This window comes from Oncorhynchus tshawytscha, linkage group LG13 (assembly GCF_018296145.1).
Source record: "Oncorhynchus tshawytscha isolate Ot180627B linkage group LG13, Otsh_v2.0, whole genome shotgun sequence".
NCBI classification, from domain to species: domain Eukaryota; kingdom Metazoa; phylum Chordata; class Actinopteri; order Salmoniformes; family Salmonidae; genus Oncorhynchus; species Oncorhynchus tshawytscha.
Window position 1 is genome coordinate 46,729,737 of NC_056441.1, and position 24,636 is coordinate 46,754,372.

The following is a 24,636-nucleotide window of genomic DNA, read 5'->3' on the forward strand; positions in this document are numbered from 1 at the left end:
CATTCAAACAGTTTTAGAAACGTCAGAGTGTTTTCTATCCAATACTAATAATAATATGCATATATTTGCATCTGGGACAGAGTAGGAGGCTGGGCACACTATTCATCCAAAAGTGAAAATGCTGCCCCCTATCCCAAAAAGGTTAAACATCATTACACAGGTGCACCTTGTGCTGGGGACATTAAAAGGCCACTCTAAAATGTGCAGTTTGTCACACAAAACATTGCCACAGATGTCTCAAGTTTTGAGGGAGCGGGCAATTTTCATGATGACTGCAGGGATGTCCTCCAGAGCTGTTGCCAGATAATTGAATTAATTTCTCTCCAACGTTGTTTTAGAGAAATTGGCAGTACATCCAACCGGCCTCACAACCGTAGTCCCCGTGTAACCATGCCAGCCCAGGGCCTCCACATCCGGCATCTTCACCTGAGACGAGCCACCCGGACAGCTGATGAAACTGTCGGTTTGCAGAAGCTAAGAATTTGTCAGAAACTGTCTGAAACCGTCTCAGGAAAGCTCACCTATGTGCTCGTCATCCTCACCATGGTCTTGACATGACTGCAGTTCAGTGTCGTAACCGACTTCAGTGGGGAAATCACCTTTGATGGCCACTGGCACGCTGGAGAAGTGTGCTCTTCACGGATGAATCCCTGTTTCAACTGTACCGGCAAGACAGCATATGGTGTCGTGTGGGCAAGCGGTTTGCTGATGTCAATTTTATGAAAAGAGTGCCCCAATGTGGCGGTGGGGTTATGGTATGGGGAGGGAAAAGAGGTCAAAGAACACAATTGTATTTTATCATAGGTCATTTTAATGCACAAAGATACTGTGACGAGTTCCTGAGACCCATTGTCATGCCATTCATCCGCCCACATCACCTTATGTTTCAGCATGATAATGCACGGCCCCATGTCGTAAGGATTTCGACACAATTCCTGGAAGCTGAAAATGTCCCAGTTCTTCCATGGCTTGCATACTCACCAGACGTCACCCATTGAGCATATTTCCATCCTCTAGGTAGACGTGTACGACAGTGTGTTCCATATTCAGCAACTTTGCACATCATTGAAAAGGAGTGGGTCATCATTCCTCAATCAACAGCTTGATCAACTCTATGCAAAGATGTCGCGCTGCATGAGGCAAATGGTGGTCACAGCAGATACTGACTGGTTTTCTGATCCACACCCTTACCTTTTTATTTTGAAGGTATCTGTGACCAACAGATGCATATCTGTATTCCCAGTCCTGAAATCCATGGAATAGGGCCTAATTTTATTTCAACTGACCAATTTCCTTATGAACTGTAAATCTTTGAAATTGTTGCATGTTGCATTCATATTTTTGTTCAGTGTATATTCGACATCTTTCTTCATCTTTACTTTGAACTGGTGGTAATCTGTCTTTCTGTTGTGTCTGTCTGTAGTAGAGGGAGAGCTGGAGCAGATAGACTTTATAGACAGTTGTGCAGGAGAGGAGGAAGAGGAGGGTAGGAGAGGAGAAGTAGCAGAAACCATCAGCCTCAGCTCCCAGTTCATGGCATACATCGAGCGCCGCATCACTGGAGAGGTAAGTGTGTGTGTGTGTGTGTGTGTGATATAAAATAGAATATATGCCATTCATCAGAGTCTTTCATCCAATTGGACATGTTTGTATGGGTGACCCCAGTGGGAATCACTCACCCGTACAAGCGCCATACTCCGCCAACTGGACCAACTGTGTGTGTGTTCATGAGTGCGCTTGTGCGTGAGACTGGCCAGTGAGTACAGGACTGTATGTAGAAGGCTGCGGGCCTGTTCATCACGACAGAACAGTATGCCATGTTTAATTCAACAGAAACGGCCTCCCGAGTGGCGCACCAGTCAAAGGCACTGCATCGTTGTGTTGTCGCGTCACTACAGCCTGAGGTTCGATGACCGGGAGTCCTATAGGGTGGCGCACAATTGGCCCAGTGTCGTCCGGGTTAGGGGAGGGTTTGTTGGGTGGGCTTTACTTGGCCCATCGCGTTCTAGCGTCTCCTTGTGGCGGGTCAGGTGCCTGCAAACTTCGGTCGTCAGTTGAACAGTGTTTCCTCCAACAGATTGAGGTAGCTGGCTTATGGGTTAAGCGAGCGGGTGTTAAGAAGCGAGGCTTGGTGGGTCATGTTTTCGGAGTACTCATGACTCGACCTTCTCCTTTCCCAAGCCCGTTGGATTTGTAGCGATGAGACAAGATCACAATTATACATCATGAGGGAGAAAAAAAAATATATATTTTTAAATAATTCAACCGAAACTACTGTTCTGAATGACCAGTTGAAGAACCTGATTATGGTGACCAGGAAGCGGTAGTGTATGGTGTGCTGCATGAGTTTTGCAATTTGTATTGATCAGGCCGCACTCTCCAAACAGGAGCAAACGTAACTCCAAAAGGCTGTTGAAGAATGGTGCGCATCGTTTTAGGGAAACGTGTCAATCAGGGCAAGTCTTCACGCAACATAGTAAACATTGAACCAAACTGAACACACTCCGTCTGTGTGTGCACGTTGGTGGTGTGTGGCGTTACAGCGAGATCGTGGCTGGTGTATTGATGACTGTCTCTGTCTTGTAGAGCTCTCCAGTCAAGTCCAACTCCTCCAGAGACTCAAGGACAGACGACCCGAGGCGACACAATTCTCTGCAGAACAGGTAGGGAGACGTGTGTGTACACACACCCTATCTTTCTTGTAACTTGACCTATAGCAGTGTTGTATGTGACGTATAACACTCTCACACAAACACATGAGCCAATCTCTATTGCAGATTCTCAGCCTGCGTTACTGTCGTGTCTCTGTTTGGTTTTTAACAAAACAAATTGACTTACCAAATGACTGTGCTCAACAGACCATACAGTCTCCAGTCTAAATAAAGATCCCTAATCTAATCTGTATTTAGTTAGATCACACATCTAACCCCCTCCCTTCCTCCCTCTGTCTCCCACCCACCCCCCTCCCTCAGGACTGTCCATGATCCAACCTCTTCTACCTCTCATAATCAGGTAACCAGAGTATGTCTAAATGCTGGGTACAGCTCCCAATACTGTTTATTACTACGTAATTACTACCATGTTTTTAATCTTGATGTATTGTCTAAATGTTGATACCGCCTCTCTTCAACTCCGCTCTTCTCTTCCTCGTTCCGCCTCCTCTCCCTCTGTTTCCCCCTATCTTCCATCCTTCATCTTTCTCCTCTCTCTTGGTTTCTCTCCTCTCGCTGTGTTTCCTTCCCCTTCCTCTCTCCCCCCCTCCCTCTTTGTGTTCAGAGAGGGTCAGGGGCTGGGGTTGGTGCAGGTCCGAGTGTGGAGCGCGTGCGGAGGATGGCCCAGTTGGCTGCCCTGCGGTACGAGGAGGAGAGGCAGAAGCCACGCTCAGTGCAGCGGGACGCCGTCATGACCTACGTCAAGGTTCCTCCGACTACTATTCAGTTTTATTGTTGATTTATGTCTTGCTCTTGTATCTCTGTTAGTGGTGGATTTAGTGGGGGAGTTGGTGGAACGTTATTGGAGTTTACACTGATGCTGTGTATGTCTGCAGTAGCCTTATGTTTAAAAAAATTTAAGTAAAAGATAAATATGAATGGCCTCAAATGAATGACATTCTCTAGCGCATTTTCTAAGTAGACCTGTTGGAGAGCATTGTGTATGACTGAGACTGGTCTCTCGGTCTCCACAGCACAAAGTGTCTCAAAGTCCTACCAAGCTGAGTCCCACAGAGAACGAGGTGAGTCCACACACTGCGCTCTCTAACTCGCGCTCTCTCTCTCTCTCTCTCTCTAACTCGCTCTCTCTCACCTCTTTCCTCTGTTTTCTCTCACTCTAAAGGTCTCGCCATGCTGAGTTAATGTATGTGTTGGCATGAAAGGTTCTAGAAAAACAACAAAAAGCACAAGTTTTAATACAATTTCACAGGGGCTCTCTGTTAACATGACTACGCATTTTCTTCAGCAGTCATGTCCAGTGTTCATTCCCCCCATGAATTCTATGTCATCCCCCTTTCAATTGTCCTCCATTAATCCTCCACCTCACCCCACACACACACACCCCACACACACACACACACACCCCTCTCTTTTGCTCCTATTGTGGTCACCTGCCTTCCTTCACACTCCCTCCCCTTCAGTTATACCATCACTGATTCTTGAGGGTAAAGACGAAACATCTACGACCCCAGCAATGTATTGTCGTTTAACAATAACAGTAAGACGTCTTTTTTTGTGCCTTCTTTAAAATAGGCAGAGCTCTAGACTGCAACCATTTAGTCGCATCTTGCGACCCTTTAACCTCGCTGTGCGAGTTACGTTTTTTATTGGTCGCACATTCTACCTGGACACCTCAATCAAAACGTCCTATTTTATGGGAGGATAAAACCATGAATTTGTTAAACAATAAAGTACATTACCCTCATCATGTCTGCCCTGCTGCTGGTACAGCCTGTTTCGTTGGGGCACTCGCTCTACCCCCTTGTGGGCCTCTTGTGATTGTATTACATTGCAATATGCAAATACGGGGAGCAACTAGTTGTCCATATTAAAGGGAGGAGGGTCTGAATGCGGTACAGATGACATTATTGTGGGAGCACCTTTTCTCAGAGTATGAATTGGGTTTGAATCCTAAGCAACCTGCATGCACATTGTTTGAAGTACAGTAGACTAACATAGCTACTGTAGTAGGTCACAACTGTGTGCTAGAAACCCCTGGTAGAGCATGGGGTGGGGAAGGCATTGTGGTGGTCATATTAATCATGTTTTGGCTTCAGACCAATGCCTACGTCTCACTTCAAACAGTTTTTAATTTCCATGGTTTTTTACACATTAGGTGATTGTCCAGCATGACACCAATACAAATAAAGTAAAATTACACAGTGACAAATGGCAACCAAAGTAATGTAGTTATTAGTAATTATTTCATATTAACAGCTTATTTTCCAGAGGGAGGTGAAAAAACAGAAACCCATTGAAGCGAATATGGAGTAAACTCTTTTAACAAGCCAATCGAGAGAGCTCCTGGAAAATACAGAAATAATCAACATGTAGCCAACCCATTATTTATTTACTCTCATTATTGACTGTCACATTAGGTGGCTCGGAGAGCAAAGCATGAAGTGACACAAACTGCTCAGTGTTCTGCGCCAGCAGAGGGCCTGTGCTACTTCTCCCCCTGACATCCTGGTCATCCACCTCGGTGGAAACGACTTGGGATACGCCAAGGGGACGGCACTGGTGCGGCACATGCAGAGATTTACAGATGGTCATCCGAATGTTTCCCTGGACAACGGTGGTCTGATATCGCACAGCGGAGAAGCTGGATGTCCCAGTGGGACCAGAAGTGCATGGAGGTGGCCTGGCGCTCAGTCAATCAGCAGGGAACACAATCCGCCACCCCACCCTGGGATGTAGGAGTGGAATGCATCTGACGGAAGAGGGCAATGACGTATTCCTTGAGTTGGTCTCAAGTCTACACCATTCCCTCCATAGTAGCAAGATGGAGAACGGTGCAATTGCAGTCCATAATTTGGGGCGTTCCTGCGTATGGACATTCCTGCATCTTTAGGGCTCCCGAGTAGTGCAGCGGTCGAAGGCACTGCATCTCAGTACTACAGACACCCTGGTTCGAATCCAGGCTGTATCACAACCGGCCGTGATTGGGAGTCCCATAGGGCGGCCCACAATTGGCCCAGCGTCGTCCGGGTTTGGCCGGTGTAGGCCGTCATTGTAAATAATAATTAGTTCCGCCTAGTTAAATCAAGGTTTCATTAAATCTGAAGGAATCTCTCATACTTCTATTGGTCCATTTTTATTGGTCGTGTTTGATGGAGTATTGTACCTTTGCAGGAAAGGGTTAAACTCCTTCAAAAGCTCCATACATTCAATAAAGTTCCCTCTATTTGTGCTTTCACTAGATTCATCATTGGCACAGAAAGAGAGTCCCTGTCTTCCTAACATTGAGGTGACGGCAACAATTCTCCTCAGATACTCCCTTCTCTCTGCAATATCACTATCACTAGCACCATGACTGCTAGTTGCCTGGTAGCTTTGCCATGCCACAACACTGTCTCTGTGTTTGTGCCATTTCATGTTTACCAGAAGATAAACAAAGCTTTTTCCAATTTTTGCAGCCATTACTGACAGAATAATCAAATGGAATGTTTTTTCCACGAACTCTACATGGAAAGTAGAAAGTTGCATTTTTTGAACAGAGTACTCTACCCAGTTGTATTTCTCAAACCAGCAGTGCTGAAATGCCATTTTCTGTGTACCAAAACCTTAGGGGTAGCTATTCAGCTTCACTTGTCTGGGCCCAGTGTCTTTATCCCCTAAATCACTCATTTCTGGAAGGAGTTGCTGCAGCGGCTTCATTTCTTTCTTTCTCTGGATCTGTTTGTTGTCCCTCTCTCCCTGTCTGGATCTGTTTGTTGTCCCTCCCTCCCTGTCTGGATCTGTTTGTTGTCCCTCCCTCCCTGTCTGGATCTGTTTGTTGTCCCTCCCTCCCTGTCTGGATCTGTTTGTTGTCTCTCCCTCCCTGTCTGGATCTGTTTGTTGTCCCTCCCTCCCTGTCTGGATCTGTTTGTTGTCCCTCCCTCCCTGTCTGGATCTGTTTGTTGTCCCTCCCTCCCTGCCTGGATCTGTTTGTTGTCTCTCTCTCTCTGTCTGGATCTGTTTGTTGTCTCTCTCTCTCTGTCTGGATCTGTTTGTTGTCTCTCTCTGTCTGGATCTGTTTGTTGTCTCTCTCTCTGTCTGGATCTGTTTGTTGTCTCTCTCTGTCTGGATCTGTTTGTTGTCTCTCTCTGTCTGGATCTGTTTGTTGTCTCTCTCTGTCTGGATCTGTTTGTTGTCTCTCTCTGTCTGGATCTGTTTGTTGTCTCTCTGTCTGGATCTGTCTGTCTGGATCTGTTTGTTGTCTCTCTCTCTGTCTGGATCTGTTTGTTGTCTCTCTCTCTGTCTGGATCTGTTTGTTGTCTCTCTCTCTGTCTGGATCTGTTTGTTGTCTCTCTTCTCTGTCTGGATCTGTTTGTTGTCTCTCTGTCTGTCTGGGTCCCTCTCTCTCTGGATCTGTTTGTTGTCCCTCCTCTCTGGATCTGTTTGTTGTCCCTCCCTCTCTGGATCTTTTTTGTCCCTGTCCTGGATCTCCCCTCCCTCTGGATCTGTTTGTTGTCCCTCCCTGTCTGGATCTGTTTGTTGTCCCTCCCTCCTGGGATCTGTTTGTTGTCCCTCCCTCCCTGTCTGGATCTGTTTGTTGTCCCTCCCTCCCTGTCTGGATCTGTTTGTTGTCCCTCCCTGTCTGGATCTGTTTGTTGTCCCTCCCTCCCTGTCTGGATCTGTTTGTTGTCCCTCTCTCTCTGGATCTGTTTGTTGTCCCTCCCTCTCTGGGCATGCTTGCTCTCTCTCACTTATACAGCTCGCATGTTGATCTCCGCCTTGCAGAGAATTCTCTCTTTCTGCATGACCCTTTAAGTTATCATGAACATAATTTATTTATGCCTAACAAAAGTAAGACATGCTGTACACATTTAACTTAAAGCTTAAACATTTTTTCTCACTAACCTTCATCAGACATGCTCCCTCAGCCCTGTCAGCCTCCAGCTTCTTTCCCTCATTCGTGTCTGCTGTGTTGTTACATGTATTGTTATTAAACTCATATTTACAATAACTCGAGGTTTAATAGGTGATTAATCTTAGTCTTAATTTGTTTGTGTGAACTGGTCAAATCTTAATTTCTCACCGGATTGGCCTTCGGCAGAGGTGCTGGCACTGCCTCTCTTGAAGAATTTCTGTATATCCATCTGACGTTAGTCGTTAGCTAGCCTACAGTTGAGAAATTGAGGATAATAGAATGACATTGTTAGGGACAGCTGGGAGGGACAACTGTCACCTTTTCTACACATGACCCACTGAATTGTTTTGCAATGGCCTACTGAATGAAAGCAATTGAGAATGAAAAGACATGTGCATGATTTTACGTGGACACAGATCCAGTCGAGTTAACCTCTGAAGGATCGGACCCTTTTTCTTCTTCAATTTTCACCTAAAATGACTTACCCAAATGTAACTGCCTGTCGCTCAGGCGTGAAGCAAGGATATGCATGTTCTTGATATTTTTTGAAAGGAGACAATTTGAAGTTTGTGGAAATGTTAACTGCCTTGTTCAAGGGCAGAACAACAGATTTTTACCTTGTCAGCTCTGTGATTCAATCTTGCAACCATCCGGTTACTAGTCCAATGCGCTAACCACTAGCTACCTACGCCCCAAATATAACACATTAGATCTGGTAAAAGATGATATAAAGAAACAAACATGCTTTTTATATTTTTAGTACTATCTTTGAAATGCAAGAGAAGGGCCACAATGTATTATTCCAGCCCTGGCGCAATTTAGATTTTGGCCACTAGATGGCATCAGTGTATGTGCAGTTTTAGACTGATTCAATCAACCATTGCATTTCTGTTCAAAATGTTGTATCAAGACTGCCCAATTGTGCCTAATTGGTTTATTAAATACTTTTCACGTTCATAACTGTGCACTCTCCTCAAACAATAGCATGGTATTATTTCACTGTAATAGCTACTGTAAATTGGACAGTGGTGTTAGATTAACTTCTTGACGCACCCATCCCGTTACCGGGATCATTTTCATCAACATCCGCTGAATTGCAGCGGGCCAAATTCAAATTAGATGACTAAAAATATTTAATTTTCATGACATCACAAGTGCAATATAGCAAAACATAGCTTAGCTTGTTGGTAATCCACCTGGCGTGTCAGATTTCAATAAAGCTTTTCGGCTAAAGCATACCAAGCGTTTATGTAAGGACATCTCTCTCAGTAGACAAAATATTACAAACAGCTAGCAGCCAAGTAGATTGGTCACGAAAGTCCGAAAAGCAATAAATTAAATCACTTACCTTTGATGATCTTCGGATGTTTGAACTCACGAGACACCCAGTAACACAATAAATGTTCCTTTTGTTCCATAAAGATTATTTTTATATCCAAAATACCTCCATTTGGTTGCCACATTTTGTTGAGTAATCCACAGGCTCGAGCGGTCACAACAGGGCAGACGAAAATTCCAAATAGTATCCGTAAAGTTCATAGAAACATGTCATACGTTTTTTTATAATCAATCCTCAGGTTGTTTTTACAATAAATAATCAATAATATTTCAACCGGACCGTAGCTTTTTCAATAGGAGAGAGAGAGAAAATGTCTGCTCCAAGCTGTTGCTCATGCAAAACTCTGCTGGCACCCAGCCATCCACTGATGCAATGTGTCGTTCTCACTCATTTTTTCAGAATAAAAGCCTGAAACTATGTCTGAAGACTGTTCACACCTTGAGGAAGCCATAGGAAAAGGAATCTGGTTGCTATCCCTTTAAATAGAGGGAAGGCATGCAATGGAACAGAGAGCTTTCAGGAAAAATAGCACTTCCTTATTGGATTTTCCTCAGGTTTTCGCCTGCAATATCAGTTCTGTTATACTCACAGACAATATTTTGACAGTTTTGGAAACTTGAGACACCAACAGCCACTCCATTGAATAGCAGGCTAATGTTACTGATTGCTTTGCACTGCTTGCAGTTAGCCGCTGATTCCTTCCAAACCACTCATTGTTAAATTTGCGATTTTCAACGTGTTGTGTAATATTAATGTCCAATAGCCGATGAGTACCGATACGTTTTCGTTATTCATTATTTCTCTTCATATGACAAGGATTAAAAAGGATTTGCCAGTAGATTGTCGACTTGATTCATGATGATGACTGCTAGCTAAGACTTTGAAAGTAAGATGTTGACATGATCAGTCCAATCAAAGCTACTGTACAAATAACGTGATTTGACGTAATTTCTGTGGCCAATGACCTTGAGCCTCCTTGGATGGACACTTCTAATATACATTTTCTAGCTCTAACTTTAGACTTGTACTGTCCCATGAGTGGTAGAAAACTGAGTCTACGCAACGCTCTGTATTTTCTGCTGGCCCGCCCCACCACCACTGAAAGCCCTGAGCTAGGCTGAAACACCTGCATTTTGGAGCTGCCTTACTCAAGAAAACCAAAATGAGACTAATTTGTATGGGGCTTTATGAACTCAATGAATGTTTGTTTTTATTTTTTATTTGAAATTGTTTGAAAACTGATGTGGCAGGTATTAATGCCAAAAAAAACAAGCAAATCAGCCCCACATGCCCTGAATGACGGGTCGCCACTGGATACCTTATACGTTTCATTAACGGTTGCACCTACAAACCTATTCAATCCGAAAGGTGGCAAGTCTGATGCTCATTTTATGGACGCTGTGGACTCGTATGAATCCGACGTCTAGAATTTGAGCTATGTTTTTGGAAAAAATTGTCTGACGACCCTAATGCTAACGGTCAAAGATCCGGTATAGTGGTTCCCGCCAACGGCCGGACAAATCATGACCAGAGGCGTGGAGTGTGTTGTGTACCGCCAAACAAGTTAATTTGCTCATTTTCATCGACATTGGTGTCATATTGGTTTAGATATGATGGTATGTAACATTGAGCTTCAACCAATGCATATACTATAACACAATAATATTAGAGCACATCAAGACAAAAAAACATCTGAATTCTGGAGCCCTATAGTGACAGTAAAATATAACAAAAGTAGCTTAACTGTCAACCCAAAATTCCTGACCATCACTGGTTTAGGGTTGTATATCCCCGTATTTTTTTATCATGCATTCCTGCTTGGACATGTTAGATGTAGTAACTTATTTATTGAATGCCATCTCTGTAGTCTGACACTAATTAATAAAGCATTGTAAATGACTTTATAATGACTTAAGATGCTGACTCAAATGTATTCTGTTGTGGGACGCTGCACAATTCTTTTGGGGGGGTGCCACCACATCATGTGCTGGTGCCACCAACTAAAAATGTTTGTGCCACCAGGGGAAAGTGTTAGTATAGAGCCCTGGCTATATATCCTAGCGATCTCCCCTCACCCCCTCTCCATCCTCACCTCCTGTCTTCCCTGTGTGTTCTTGTCCTCATTCCCCCTCTTCCACTCCTCCCTGCCAGAACGCGTACCCCTCCAGGCGTTCCACCCACACGGACGACTCGGCCCTCTTCATGGTAAGGCCCCGTTGCTGTGCTCCCCTTCTCTTCTTCCCTAAGCCAACAAGTGTGCACTACTTCACTCTCTCTCCACTAATTTTAGAACAGTGGTCAATTTAGATTTTTACATCAACAAATGACCTTAAATTCATTGCATTTTCATCTCTTATCAAAATGAAAATAAACCAATAAATACATTTATTTTTCGAGGTATCTTTTTCAAAACGTATCATTCCATACAATAATCTGTCATGTTAATTTAGAAATAATACTGCAGTTTCCGGTCGGCCACACAAAGGGTCTCGACCCCGACTTTGAATAACACTGTTTTAAAAGGGAGCAACTGGGGAAAGAAATATTGTAGCCCATGGCATGCTTACACCAATCTAAAGCTGTTCTGGGGGAATTTATATATATATTTTTTAACAAAAATTAATCTTTATGCTTCTAAACCCTTGTGGCGGAGTAAACAAGTGCCCACATTAGGAAAACAGTAGGAAATGGGAACACGACCTGTGTCTCACCTGCTCTCTATCCACCATCTACCCACCAGTCAACACCCAATAACCTTTCATAGTCCTCCCCCTCCATGTCTAACACTCTTGTCTACTGTTTGGTTATATAGCTAAACACATTCACACGAGAATGAATCTATGGACTTTCAGGTAACTGCCCAAAAAAAGGAAACGTGAGTAAATGAGGTGCCTCCACACACGTGGTTCCTGAGTTAATTAAGCAATTAACATCCCATCATGCTTAGGGTCATGTATAAACATGCCCAGTTGCCCATTATTTTGGCTACCATGGTTAGATGAGATCTTGATGACTTTGAAAGAGGGGTCTCAAAGGAGCATACAGAGTTTAAAGGGTGTTTATCTCAGTCACCAGATCTCAACCCAATTGATCACTTATGGGAGATTCTGTAGCGGCACCTAAGACAGCTTTTTCCAACACCAAATGATGGAATTTCTCATTAGAAAAATGCTGACTCATCCCTCCAATAGAGTTGTAGACACTTGTAGAATCTATGCCAAGTTGCATCGAAGCTGTTCTGGCAGCTCGTGGTGCCCTAACGCCCTACTAAGACGCTTTCATTTGGAGTTTCCTTTATTTTGGCAGTTACCTGTGTTTCGTCATATGCCTGTGTGGAAATCTGTTTTTTCTGATTGCATCTAACAATCTGTTAGTCAGTGAGCGATGCGTTCCGCCATTCACTGCCACTGTAAAAGAAGTGGCGTTTGACATCATTAACTGGGTCGTATTCGTTACGCACCAAATGGAAAAAAGCGGATAGAACTTCCATGTAGGACTAGGATAAAACTCACATTTTCATTTTCTGTCAAGTGCCCTAATGAACACAACCCTGGGTATTATAACTTTTTCACAGTAACGTTCCTCCGACCCAAACTCTACCCCTCTGGCTCACTTTTCTCTGAGCACAGTACAGTGTAACCCAAGTATCAGCCTGCTTTTGTTACACATGGCTTATTTACAGCCTGGTTTGGCGTGACTTGTTTATTTTACAACAGCAACTTCAAGTAGTCAGAGCACTTTCATTCCAGTCCTTCGTCTTGAAATGTTAAACTGTTGACATGCACAATTTGTGACTGTCAACAGTAGACTAATGAACAAAATACAATTTTTTTTGTATAATGTCCCTTTAAAAGGGGGCTGGCATCAGATACCTAATCGGGTGCATGGAAGGAAAATGGAAATATCTTCACCAGCATGGAATGGTTTGGGTCAGCACGGTCGTGTGAAAACGCTGTTAGTTTAGTTATGAGATGACCTGCTGCTTGGTTCTGGGTTTCAGCTGGCTGTTGGAATCCTTGCCTGTCCCCTTGCTTTCTGACTTTTTCACTAACCTGTTCCAGAGACAGGAGTTGTGTCCCAAATGGCACCTTATTCCCTATATAGTGCACTACATTTTACCAATGCCTGTAGGGCATAACAAATAGTTCCTTTTTCCTGGTGCATTGTAGCTTACACCTGTCCTGGCTTAACCCCTCTTCTCCTCCTCCACTTCTTTCTCTTCTGATTCCCCTCTTTCTGTATGTGTTTATTTTCTGTCTCTCTCTCTCTCTCTCTCTCTCTCTCTCTCTCTCTCTCTCTCTCCCTTCTCCGGCTGGTTCACTGTTAGAGCGAGTACCAGCCTCGCATGGTGTTTGAGATAGACACTGACACCAACACCATAAAGAGGAAGCCTGGCACTCACAAGCAGGTGAAACACACCTTTGGTTACAGTCCTACACATATACACATGTGACTTGTTTCACATGCACATTTAGGGAGCAACTATGTGTACACAGCATACACACAGTCGCACATTGTTGGAGCACAGCAATACATACAAACAAACAAATCAACCAAGTCATAGGCACTTAACCCAAATGCTCCTTTAATTCACTCTAGATACGAGCATCTGCTAAATTACTGAAATATAAAATGATATACGGGCTGTCTGCAAACATAACATCCCACACACATACATGCACACAGTTGTTGTTTTGTGGCCTGTATCTGCAGCATGCTGTGTGTGCACTGTGCTTCACTCAATTAACAGAACAGTACTCCATTTTCTATCTCTCTCTGCTTATAAATTTCTCATTATTCCACGTCTTTTTATTTTCCTTCACACTTCCTTGTTACTCTTTCTCCTCAATTGTCGTTTTATTTTATTTTTAAATCCCTCAATCCACCTGTTGCCATTCCTTCCCTCGTCTCTCTCCTTATTTCTCCTTTTATTTTTGTCCTCCTGCACTCTTTCTCTCCAACCACCTCCCCCCAGTCTCTTACTGTGTCTGGGATGTCCATAGATGGGTGTCTCTCCTATCCTGCCGATATTGCCCCAACTTGTCTACTGCAGGTACTGCAACCTTGCGCGTCGTCTTTTCAGAGCAACCTCCCTTTTCTGTCTCTCTTTCTCTTTATTTCCTTATGCTTTGGATTTTGGAGCATGCTGTTAAACACTGGTCCAGGGCCAGTTTGGTGATGGTTAGAGTTTGGCTCGTGCATGTGTGGTGCGCTCCCCTGTGCAAAGTGCCTGCTGTGGCACCACCCAGGTGTGAGCTACACTTTGGCTGTGGATGAGGTGAGTTTCCCCTGCATAATGGAAACGCGTTGAGCACCTATTAGGAAAGCACTAGGTGTCTATAAAATAAGCTGATCCTAAGGGGCCACTCTACCTACCTGCAGCGAGAGTCTGCTCCATGGCTCTATGCCCACAGTCCACCCTCTTCTCTGTAACAGTTGCCCATCTTTGATGTAGTGGTAAAAGATAGGTTTGTTAACACCAAACAGTAAAAGATTAATGCTAATGCTAACAGCGCTAATGTTGGTGTCAAAAGGTGCTCTCGTGATATTTGCGGGCCTTTACTCTCCCTCATTACATCTCTGGTGCTGACAGAGGCATGATATATACCTGAGTATTGTTGAGAGAACTGTATGTGCATGAATGCCGGAGTTTCACTCCTGACTCCAGTTGAAAGTGGGATGAAATGAACCCTCTCTCTCTCCCTCTGTTTGCTCTCTGCCGGGACTTGACTGGCCACCCAGCAGGGCGAGGATCGCTGCTCCTCCCTGTCTCCCACAGGTAAGACACCAGTCACACTATTCCTACTGCCCTTCACTGCTAGGTGCAGCTAGTCCCATTGGCTTCCAGGGAAACCAGAGTGTAAATGGCTGTGAACGAGAGCAGCTTCCAACACACCCTTCCCTTCTCCTTACTCATTTTCTGTATCCCAAATTGACTACAACTCCCTAGACGTTCCTGTGGATCTGAAAGGGTTTTATAACACGCCATATTCACTCTACCACTCTCCCACCTGCTCACTTCCTGTTCTACTTGCAGCCCTCCAATCACCTTCTTACCCCGGCCCTGTTACTCCACCCTCCTGCTGTGGACCCGCCCAGCGGCCGGACAGCTTCTTGTTTCGCCTCAGCCAGAAGGAAGAGCAGAGGAGAGGTATGTCACTGGATTACAACCTCTGGATCTTGGCTGCATGGCCTGGGGAGCTTTCAGAAGAGAGTGTTGGTACCTCTTGAGTGTGCAATGCGCATGTCGCAATTTAGTGTCATGTGACATTGCTCTGGTAACTAGCTGGGCTGATAGACACGTCTGGATGGGATCCTGCACAGTCACTGAGCGATACTGTGGATAGTCAAACAAAATAGATGCTTCACACCCTTAGAATTTATTTGGGGGTCAGGGAGGGGGGGTAGTAGTATTAGATCATTTTGCGTATGGAAAGATTTCTATGTTTTAAATAGGGGAGGGGATATTGTCTGCTTTTGTTTTGACTTATGTATGCTGGTCTGCTCTGTTGGTTTTGTGATCCCATCTATGACTTTGATTTCTGTCAGAGTTTTGTCTGTTTGGTTCAGTGACTAACATGCATCTGTGGCTTATAGTTTCGTAGCTCAGTTTTCTGTTGGTTTTGTTCCGACTCTCTATTACTTCAAGTTCCTTCTGTTGCTGTAGTTCTATCTGCTGTAGTTTGCCTTCTGGATTGTTTGCCAGCCGTCTGGTCATGCACTTGTATCCGTAGAGCTGGACTTTCCTCGTCTTCAGGATGACTGATTAGCAGCCATTCTGCTTTCACCAGCTTTTGATCTTGTGTGTGTATGTTTGAGCCTGTCTGATTCTGCCTTCCTCGCCAGGTGATGGTGCCGCCCCCAGGCCAGATCCTGAAGATGTGACCCCTACCCAGGCTCAAGGCCCCATGGGAGAGGAGGCTGCTCTGGTGGAGCAACTGCGGAAGGTGAACAGATTCTCCCCCCCCTTTTGAACAAGCCATTAGGGCCTGGAGTTTCTACTGAGTTCCTTGGCCCGTATTCATAAAGCATTTCAGAGTAGAAGTGCTGAACCAGAATCAGTCTTTCCTTTCAGATCGTAATGAGTACAATTATATGAACACGGGACCTGATCCTAGATCGGCACTCCTACTCTCAGATGCTTCATGAGCCCAGGTCAGATCACAAGGTCAGGAAAAACTCCAGTCCCGACATGGGCTGATCCCCCTGTAATTGTGTCCGGCTCTATTTTGTAGAACATAGAGTCGCGTCTGAAAGTGTCCTTGCCAAGCGACCTGGGAGCAGCACTGACCGACGGGGTCGTCCTCTGCCATCTGGCAAATCACGTGCGGCCACGATCCGTACCCAGCATCCATGTGCCCTCCCCTGCTGTGGTGAGTGTTTGCGCACTTTGTGCGTGTGCTGTGCGTGCCAACCATGTGTGCATTGGTGAGATATCAGTTTTAGAATACACTTTGTCAGTGTGTCTTTCTGTCAGGAACACTACACTTTTTGCATTTGGGTTATGATCAGACACTGCTTACATCCCAAATGGAGCCCTATTCCCTATATGCTGTGACATAGCCCTATAGGCCCTGGTCAAAAGTAGTGCACTTGACAGGGAATAGGGTGCCATTTGGGACACAACCGCTGTCATTGTGCTTACCATTGTCCCCTTTCTGTCTCTGTCCATCAAGCCCAAACTGACGATGGCCAAATGTCGGCGGAACGTGGAGAACTTTCTGGAGGCGTGTCGCAGGATCGGGGTTCCACAGGTAAGACCTTCACACTAGTTGAATAAATGACTGGCATACTCAACTCACTAGTCTTCATGCTAAAACGTCTGTGTGTTTGTGATGGGTTAGAAAAAGTATATGATCCAAGAGAACCTTTACTGACTGACTGTTCTTCAGATTTTAATTTGCTAGCAGCAGGCAGTGACCTCAAAAAATGAATGAAATACCTGAAGGCTATTTTCAGACAGTGCAGGTTTTTCTCTTCTATCATAAGATATTTTGTTCATAGTAGGGAGACAGACTCCCTCTACTACTCTGCTTTTTGTATCAACAACAGTTTAGCCTACTTCTCTGTCCCTGCTGTTTATCAGTTGACTCCAGCTAACTCAATTGACAAACGGGCCACCTGCATAGCTTTTGTAAACCGCTTAATAACAGTGACTTTCTCTCTCTCTCTTTCCGTTCCTCCGCTTCCCTCTCAAATGCATCTTCCATCCAAACACAAAACTCCCCTATCTGTTTGATCTTATCCTTTGCCCCCCCCACCCCACCTAACCCCTTCCTCCACCATTCTCTTCCCCCACTTCACCTCCCGTGGGACAGGAGAGGCTGTGCACAGTGGAGGAGGTTCTGGATGGCCGGGGAGGCTGTGTTTACGGGACGCTGGGGGTCCTGCTCTCCATGGCTCCTCCCCCCCTCCTAATGCCTTCTCCTCCGGCCCAGCTGGCAGGCTTCGCCCTCTTCTATCTGTCCATCATGTCTGTACTGTGTGCCCTGTACTGCCACCTGGTGCCCCACCTCTGAACTGTGTCTGGACAACACAATCCCTTCCTCACATTCCTCGTCCCACAACAAACGGACTCTCTACCACTTGTGCACACACACTATCTCAAACACACACCACTCGCACTCCTCTGTGCTTCTCATTTCATATTGCGATGTTTTCCATCACTGCAGCATTATCTATTCAGACACAGCAGTCAGCAGAACTCAACAAGGGAAAAACACAAGAATGAGTGGACCACTCCCTCTCTGTCCCACTCTGCCTTAACAAAGAGGAGCGCTCGCCACTGCCTGGTTTCCCATCCACTGAAACGGGCACAACTCCATATGCCAAATACCATATAGTAGGTTTTATCTTTTGTTGTTCCAGTTGTTTGTTGGGGAAGGTTACTTGCGTCTCCTCAAGGAGTGGCAAGGTGGACCTTCAATGCTCCCTCGTTACCCTTCTGTCATGTACTGGCACTTCCCCCATTTGAGAGAGACAGCGAGACCCTGGAGGTGGCTGTGTTGTCACTGAACTGTCCGCTACTGTACCTACCTACTGAACCTCCGTCTGTGCCTTAAGTTTGTCCGCCTGCCAACGTGTGTGTTTTAGATGGAACATTCCCACCCGAAGCCATTTCCATTGCACTAATAACATCAATCAAGTCAGAGTGCTTGTCCAATGTAGCCTACATGCTGCTTCCTCCCTCCTCCTGTCCCTGAGAAGAACCAACCACGAGTAATCTGACTAATCAATGCCGAGCGCTTCTCTTCTCTCCTGACTCTAGCACAGCTTAGCCTAAGCTACAAAGTCAGTCTGAAGTTTTAGCCTAATCAAGAGAGCAGGTCGGTGAGGGTCATGTTAGCCTTTGAGTCTTTGCTGACGCACAATCAAGTTTCCGACAGGACCCCTTTTTATTTCCTTGACTGTCTGTGATCCAGCCCCCCTCTGTCATAATGCTCATTTTGTGGCTCCGGGGAGATGTTTCCGCTAGATACAGATCTAGGATCAGCTACACCTCCCCAATCCTAACCTTTAAAGAGGAACTGAAACGCTCAAATCACCCTACATTTTACAAGGTATGTAACCTTGTTGAAGGTGATGTTCTGAAAATACTTTTCAAACATAATATGATAGATTCGTAGAGTGCCTAGCACAAGCTTCTTTAAAAAAAAAAATCTTTATTTAACTTGGCAAGTCGGAGAGATATACCTGCTGGAACGCGTGTTTCAGGTGGGTGCTGCTATGGTGACCAGCGAGCTGAGAAAAGGGGGGACTTTACCAAGCAGGGTCTTGTAGATGACCTGGAGCCAGTGGGTTTGGCGACGAGTATGAAGCGAGGACCAGCCAACAGGAGTGTACAAGTCGCAGTGATGGGTAGTATATGGGGCTTTGGTGACAAAACGGATGGCACTGTGACAGACTACATCTAATTTGTTGAGTAGGGTATTGGAGGCTATTTCGTAAATGACATCGCCGAATTTGAGGATTGGTAGGATGGTCAGTTTTACAAGGGTATGTTTGGCAGCATGAGTGAAGGATGCTTTGTTGCGAAATAGGGAGCCAATTCTAGATTTAACTTTGGATTGGAGATGTTTGATGTGAGTCTGGAAGGAGAGTACAGTCTAACCAGACATCTAGGTATTTGTAGTTGTCCACATATTATAAGTCAGAACCGTCCAGAGTAGTGATGTTGGACGGGCGGGCAGGTGCAGGCAGCGATCGGTTGAAGAGCATGCATTTAGTTTTACTTGTATTTAAGAGCAATTGGAGGCCATGGAAGGAGAGTTGTATGGCAATGAAGCTCGCCTGGAGGGTTGTTAACACAGTGTCCAAAGAAGGGTCAGAGGTATACAGAATGGTGTCGTCTGCGTAGAGGTGGATCAGAGACTCACCCGCAGCAAGAGCGACATCATTGATGTATACAGAGAAGAGAGTCGGTCCAAGAATTGAACCCTGTGGCACCCCCATAGAGACTGCCAGAGGCCCGGACAAAAGGCCCTACGATTTGACACACTGAACTCTCTATCAGAGAAGTAGTTGGTGAACCAGGCGATGCAATCATTTGTGATACCAAGGCTATCGAGTCTGCCGATGAGGATGTGGTGATTGAGTCGAAAGCCTTGGCCAGGTCAATGAATATGGCTGCACAGTATTGTTTCTTATCGATGGCGGTTAAGATATTGTTTAGGGCCTTGAGCATGGCTGAGGTGCACCCATGACCAGCTCTGAAACCAGATTGCATAGCGGAGAAGATATGGTGGGATTTGAAATGGTCGGTAATCTGTTTGTTGACTTGGCTTTCGAAGACCTTAGAAAGGCAGGGTAGGATAGATATAGGTCTGAAGCAGTTTGGGCCAAGAGTGTCCCCCCCTTTGAAGAGGGGGATGACCGCAGCTGCTTTCCAATCTTTGGGAATCTCAGACGACATGAAAGAGAGGTTGAACAGGCTAGTAATAGGCGTGGCAACAATTTTGGCAGATCATTTTAGAAAGGAAGGGTCCAGATTGTCTAGCCCGGCTGATTTGTAGGGGTCCAGATTTTGCCAGAACATCAGCTGACTGGATTTGGGAGAAGGAGAAATGGGGAAGGCTTGAGCGAGTTGCTGTGGGGGGTGCAGTTCTGTTGACTGGGGTAGGGGTAGCCAGGTGGAAAGCATGGTCAGCTGTAGATACAGTGGGGCAAAAAAAGTATTTAGTCAGCCACCAATTGTGCAAGTTCTCCCACTTAAAAAGATGAGAGAGGCCTGTAATTTTCATCATAGGTACACTTCAACTATGACAGACAAAATTAGAGAAAATCACATTGTTTTTAATGAATTTATTTGCAAATTATGGTGGAAAAAAGTATTTGGTCAATAACAAAAGTTTATCTCAATACTTTGTTATATACCCTATGTTGGCAATGACAGAGGTCTAACGTTTTCTGTAAGTCTTCACAAGGTTTTCACACACTGTTGCTGGTATTTTGGCCCATTCCTCCATGCAGATCTCCTCCAGAGCAGTGATGTTTTGGGGCTGTTGCTGGGCAACACGGACTTTCAACTCCCTCCAAAGATTTTCTATGGGGTTGAGATCTGGAGACTGGCTAGGACCTTGCCACTCCAGGACCTTGAAATGCTTCTTAAGAAGCCACTTCTTTGTTGCCCGGGCGGTGTGTTTGGGATCATTGTCATGCTGAAAGACCCAGCCACGTTGAGTTGAGTTTTTACCAAAAATGACTCTTAAAGAAGTCTTCCTGGTCCCTTTGCAGAAAAATAGTTACAGGTCTGTGCAACTCAGCATTCTTTGTCCTCCAGAAATCTTGCTTGTTTGTAGGTGACCAAATACTTATTTTCCACCATAATTGGCAAATAATTTCATGAAAAATTCCACAATGTGATTTTGGGATTTTTTTTCTAATTTTGTCTGTCATAGTTGAAGAGTACCTATGGTAAATTTACAAGCCTCTCTGCTCTTTTTAAGTGGGAGAACTTGCACAATTGGTGACTGACTAAATACTTTTTTGCCCCACTGTATATGCGTATTGAAATTCTCAATTATAGTGGTTTTATCGGTGGTGACAGTGTTTCCTATCTTCAGTGCAGTGGGCAGCTGGGAGGAGTTGTTCTTATTCTCCATGCACTTTACAGTGTCCCAGAACTTTGAGTTTGTGTTGCAGGAAGCAAATTTCTGCTTGAAAAAGCTAGCCTTGGCTTTTCTAACTGCCTGTGGATATTGGTTTCTAGCTTCCCTGAAAAGTTGCATATCACGGGGGCTGTTCGATGTTAATGCAGAACGCCATAGGATGTTTTTGTGTTGGTTAAGGGCAGTCAGGTCTGGGGAGAACCAAGGGCTATATCTGTTCCTGGTTCTAAATTTCTTGAATGTGGCATGCTTATTTAAGATGGTGAGGAAGGCTTTTTTTTTAATAACCAGGAATCCTCTACTGACGGGATGAAATCAATATCCTTCCAGGATACCCGACCAGGTCGATTTGAAAGGCTTGCTCGCTGAAGTGTTTCAGGGAGCGTTTGACAGTGATGAGTGGCGGTCGTTTGACCACTGACCCATTACGGATGCAGGCAATGAGGCAGTGATCGCTGAGATCTTGGTTGAAAACAGCAGAGGTGTATTTAGAGGGCAAGTTGGTTAGGATGATATCGATGAGGGTGCCCGTGTTTATGGCTTTGGGGTGGTACCTGGTAGGTTCATTGATAATTTGTGTGAGATTGAGGGCATCAAGCTTAGGTTGTAGGATGGCTGGGGTGTTAAGCATGTTCCAGTTTAGGTCGCCTAGCAGCACGAGCTCTGAAGATAGATGGGGGTCAGTCAGTTCACATTTGGTGTCCAGAGCACAGCTGGGGGTAGAGGGTGGTCTATAGCAGGCGGCAACGGTGAGAGACTTGTTTTTAGAGAGGTGGATTTTTAAAAGTAGAAGTTCAAATTGTTTGGGTACAGACCTGGATAGTAGGACAGAGCTCTGCAGGCTATCTTTGCAGTAGATTGCAACACCTCCCCCTTTGGCCGTTCTATCTTGTCTGAAAATGTTGTAGTTAGGGATGAAGATTTCAGAATTTTTGGTGGTCTTCCTAATGGCTTCCTAGTGGCTTCTAATGTTAACATGCATACAACCAAGGCTATTACGGTTACAGAAGTCATCAAAAGAGAGCGCCTGGAGGAGTGGAGCTAGGCACTGCAGGGCTTCGATTCACCTCAACATCAACAGAGGAGGAGTAGGATAGGGGTACGGCTAAAAGCTATGAGAATTGGTCGTCTAGAACGTCTGGAACAGAGAGAAAGGGAGGTTTCTGGGGGCGATAAAATAGCTTCAAGGTATAATGTACAGACAAAGATATGGTAGGATGTGAATACAGTTGAGGTAAACCTAGGTATTGAGTGATGATGAGAGAGATATTGTCTCTAGAAACATAATTGAAACCAGGTGATGTCATCGCATGTGTGGGTGGTGGAACTGAAAGGTTGGATAAGGTATAGTGAGCAGGGCTAGAGGCTCTACAGTGAAATAATCCAATAAACACTAACCAGAACAGCAATGGACAAGGCTTATTGACATTAAGGAGAGGCATGCTTAGTTGAGTGATCATAAGGGTCCGGTGAGTAGTGAGGTTGGTTGGGGTCACGGTGATTCAGACAGCTCGCCGGGCCATCGGTAGCAGGCTGGCAGAGAATGGAGGTCTGTTTTTAGCCACCTCGTGCATTTCCGTCGGTAGATTAGTGGGGTTCCGTGTGGTAGAGGGGATCAATCCAATTGGCAAAATAGATATAGTTATGGTGACCCAAGAAAAATTGTCCGATAGACCTATTCAGATAGCAGCCGATAAGACAGCTAACGATTAGTGGGCCGCAGATGGGCGTTCAGGTAACGTCGCGATGGAGGGGCCAGTTGGATAACTCCCTCGGGCAGATAACGTCTGTTGTCCAGTCGTGAAGGCCTGGTGTGCCTCCGCATCGGCAGTAAAACGGGTCCGGATCGGTGATTGTAGCCCAGGAGTGACTGATGGAAGTCTTCAGCTGGCTAGCTCCGGAATAATTGATGTTTGCTCCGGGATCGACGTAAGCCAATAGTCACATGGATAGCAGCTAGCCATCTGCGAGATCCAGTTGTAAATGTCCAGAGCTTGCGGTTGAAATCCGGGGATATGGAGAGAAAAATAGGTCCGGTATGTTCTGGTCTGAGTCGCGTTGTACAAAACTGGCAATAGCTTTTCGAGCTTACGGTGAGGGACTTAAGATGTGCCAAACCTTAGAGGGGCTAGCTATTCAGTTAATGCAAGCTAATGTTAGCTGTAGACATGTAGGTTGTTAGATGTCCACTCCTATTAAATCAATTGCAGCTAGTTGTGAGATTTACCAAATGATCCTGCCAGTATCCATAGTGAAATTAATCATCCATAGTAAAATTCTGCACTGAAGCAAGCTGATAACATCACGAGCTACTGTAGCTAACTGACCCATCAATGATAGCTGAGCTTGCCATGGTTTTGGACTTGCTAGCTAGCTATGATAGCCCACCTTGCACAGTATATTTGTTTTGTATTTATTTGTAGGACAAAAACACTACATAAAGAGAGACCTAAGACAACTGCACAACATGGCAGCAACACATGACAATACAACATATTAGCAACACATCATGACAACATTCACCACCATGGTAGCAACACCAACATGGTAGACAGCAATACATCACTCAAAGCAACCACAAGTGTCAGTAAGAGTGTCAATGGTGGGAGTCTTTGAATGTAGAGATAACTGTCCAGTTTGAGTGTTTGTTGCAGCTCGTTCCAGTTGCTAGCTACAGCGAACTGAAAAGAGGAGCGACCCAGGGATGTATGTGCTTTAGGGACCTTTATCAGAATGTGACTGGCAAGCACGGGTGTTGTATGTGGAGGATGAGGGCTGCAGTAGATATCTCAGATAGGGGGGAGTAAGGCCTAAGAGGGTTTTATAAATAAGCATCAACCAGAGGGTCTTGCGAAGGGTATACAGAGATGACCAGATTACAGAGGAGTATAGAGTGCAGTGATGTGTCCTGTAAGGAGCATTGGTGGCGAATCTGATGGCCGAATGGTAAAGAACATCTAGCCGCTCGAGAGCACCCTTACCTGCCGATCTATAAATGATGTCTCCATAATCTAGCATGGGTGGGTTGGTAATCTGATTCAGGGTTTGGCAGCTGGGGTGAAAGATAGAGAGAACTAATCCTGCAGCTTGGAAATGAAAACATTCTCAATAAAGCTACTAACATACATTGTAATCTGGGCTGCCTGTCAGATGAACCATTCAAGAGATGTCATTTATGGCGGCACGCATTAGTCAATGAGCCAATTTTCTAATGTTTTTTTCAGCTATTTTAAGGGTAGGAACTTGCTTCTTTACCACATTTGACTTAATAAAATGTTTCAGTTCGTCTTTAACCATTAGTAGAGAAAACTGACCCACGATCAGTGTCAGGATATGACTGGACTGCCTTCAGAAAGTATTCACACCCTGTGACTTTTTACAAATTTTGCTGTCGTACAAAGTGGGATTAAAATGGATTTAATTGTCATTTTTTTGTCTACGATCTACAGAAAATACTCTGACAAAGTGGGGGGGGAATTATGAAAAATCAAACCCTAATCTTGATTAGGTAAGTATTCAATACATAAGTCCAATGCTTGTTAGAAGCCCCTTTGGCAGCGATTACAGATGTGAGCTCTGTGAAATTGGATGTTGATCATTCGTAGACATCCATTTTCAGGTTTTGCC

The 24,636-nt window shown here is 44.9% G+C and overlaps 1 protein-coding gene across 9 annotated transcripts in view; it reads left to right on the forward strand.

The window, feature by feature from the left end:
* LOC112265016 (DISP complex protein LRCH3) overlaps nucleotides 1–24,636 on the forward strand; it is a 77,768-nt gene that overhangs the window by 50,157 nt on the left and 2,975 nt on the right. For 2 of the 9 annotated variants that reach the window (XM_042295791.1, XM_042295794.1), the window contains exons 9-21: nucleotides 1,424–1,566; nucleotides 2,587–2,663; nucleotides 2,973–3,012; nucleotides 3,277–3,417; nucleotides 3,686–3,733; nucleotides 11,054–11,107; nucleotides 13,230–13,310; nucleotides 13,878–13,955; nucleotides 14,645–14,681; nucleotides 14,940–15,053; nucleotides 15,749–15,849; nucleotides 16,138–16,275; nucleotides 16,579–16,656. In XM_042295791.1, coding sequence (XP_042151725.1) covers nucleotides 1,424–1,566; nucleotides 2,587–2,663; nucleotides 2,973–3,012; nucleotides 3,277–3,417; nucleotides 3,686–3,733; nucleotides 11,054–11,107; nucleotides 13,230–13,310; nucleotides 13,878–13,955; nucleotides 14,645–14,681; nucleotides 14,940–15,053; nucleotides 15,749–15,849; nucleotides 16,138–16,275; nucleotides 16,579–16,656 — 1,130 coding nt within the window. Of the gene's footprint in view, nucleotides 1–1,423; nucleotides 1,567–2,586; nucleotides 2,664–2,972; nucleotides 3,013–3,276; nucleotides 3,418–3,685; nucleotides 3,734–11,053; nucleotides 11,108–13,229; nucleotides 13,311–13,877; nucleotides 13,956–14,644; nucleotides 14,682–14,939; nucleotides 15,054–15,748; nucleotides 15,850–16,137; nucleotides 16,276–16,578; nucleotides 16,657–17,220; nucleotides 18,591–24,636 lie in introns of those variants that run through there. The other 7 variants (XM_042295788.1, XM_042295789.1, XM_042295790.1 and 4 more) reach the window with 7 other exon arrangements.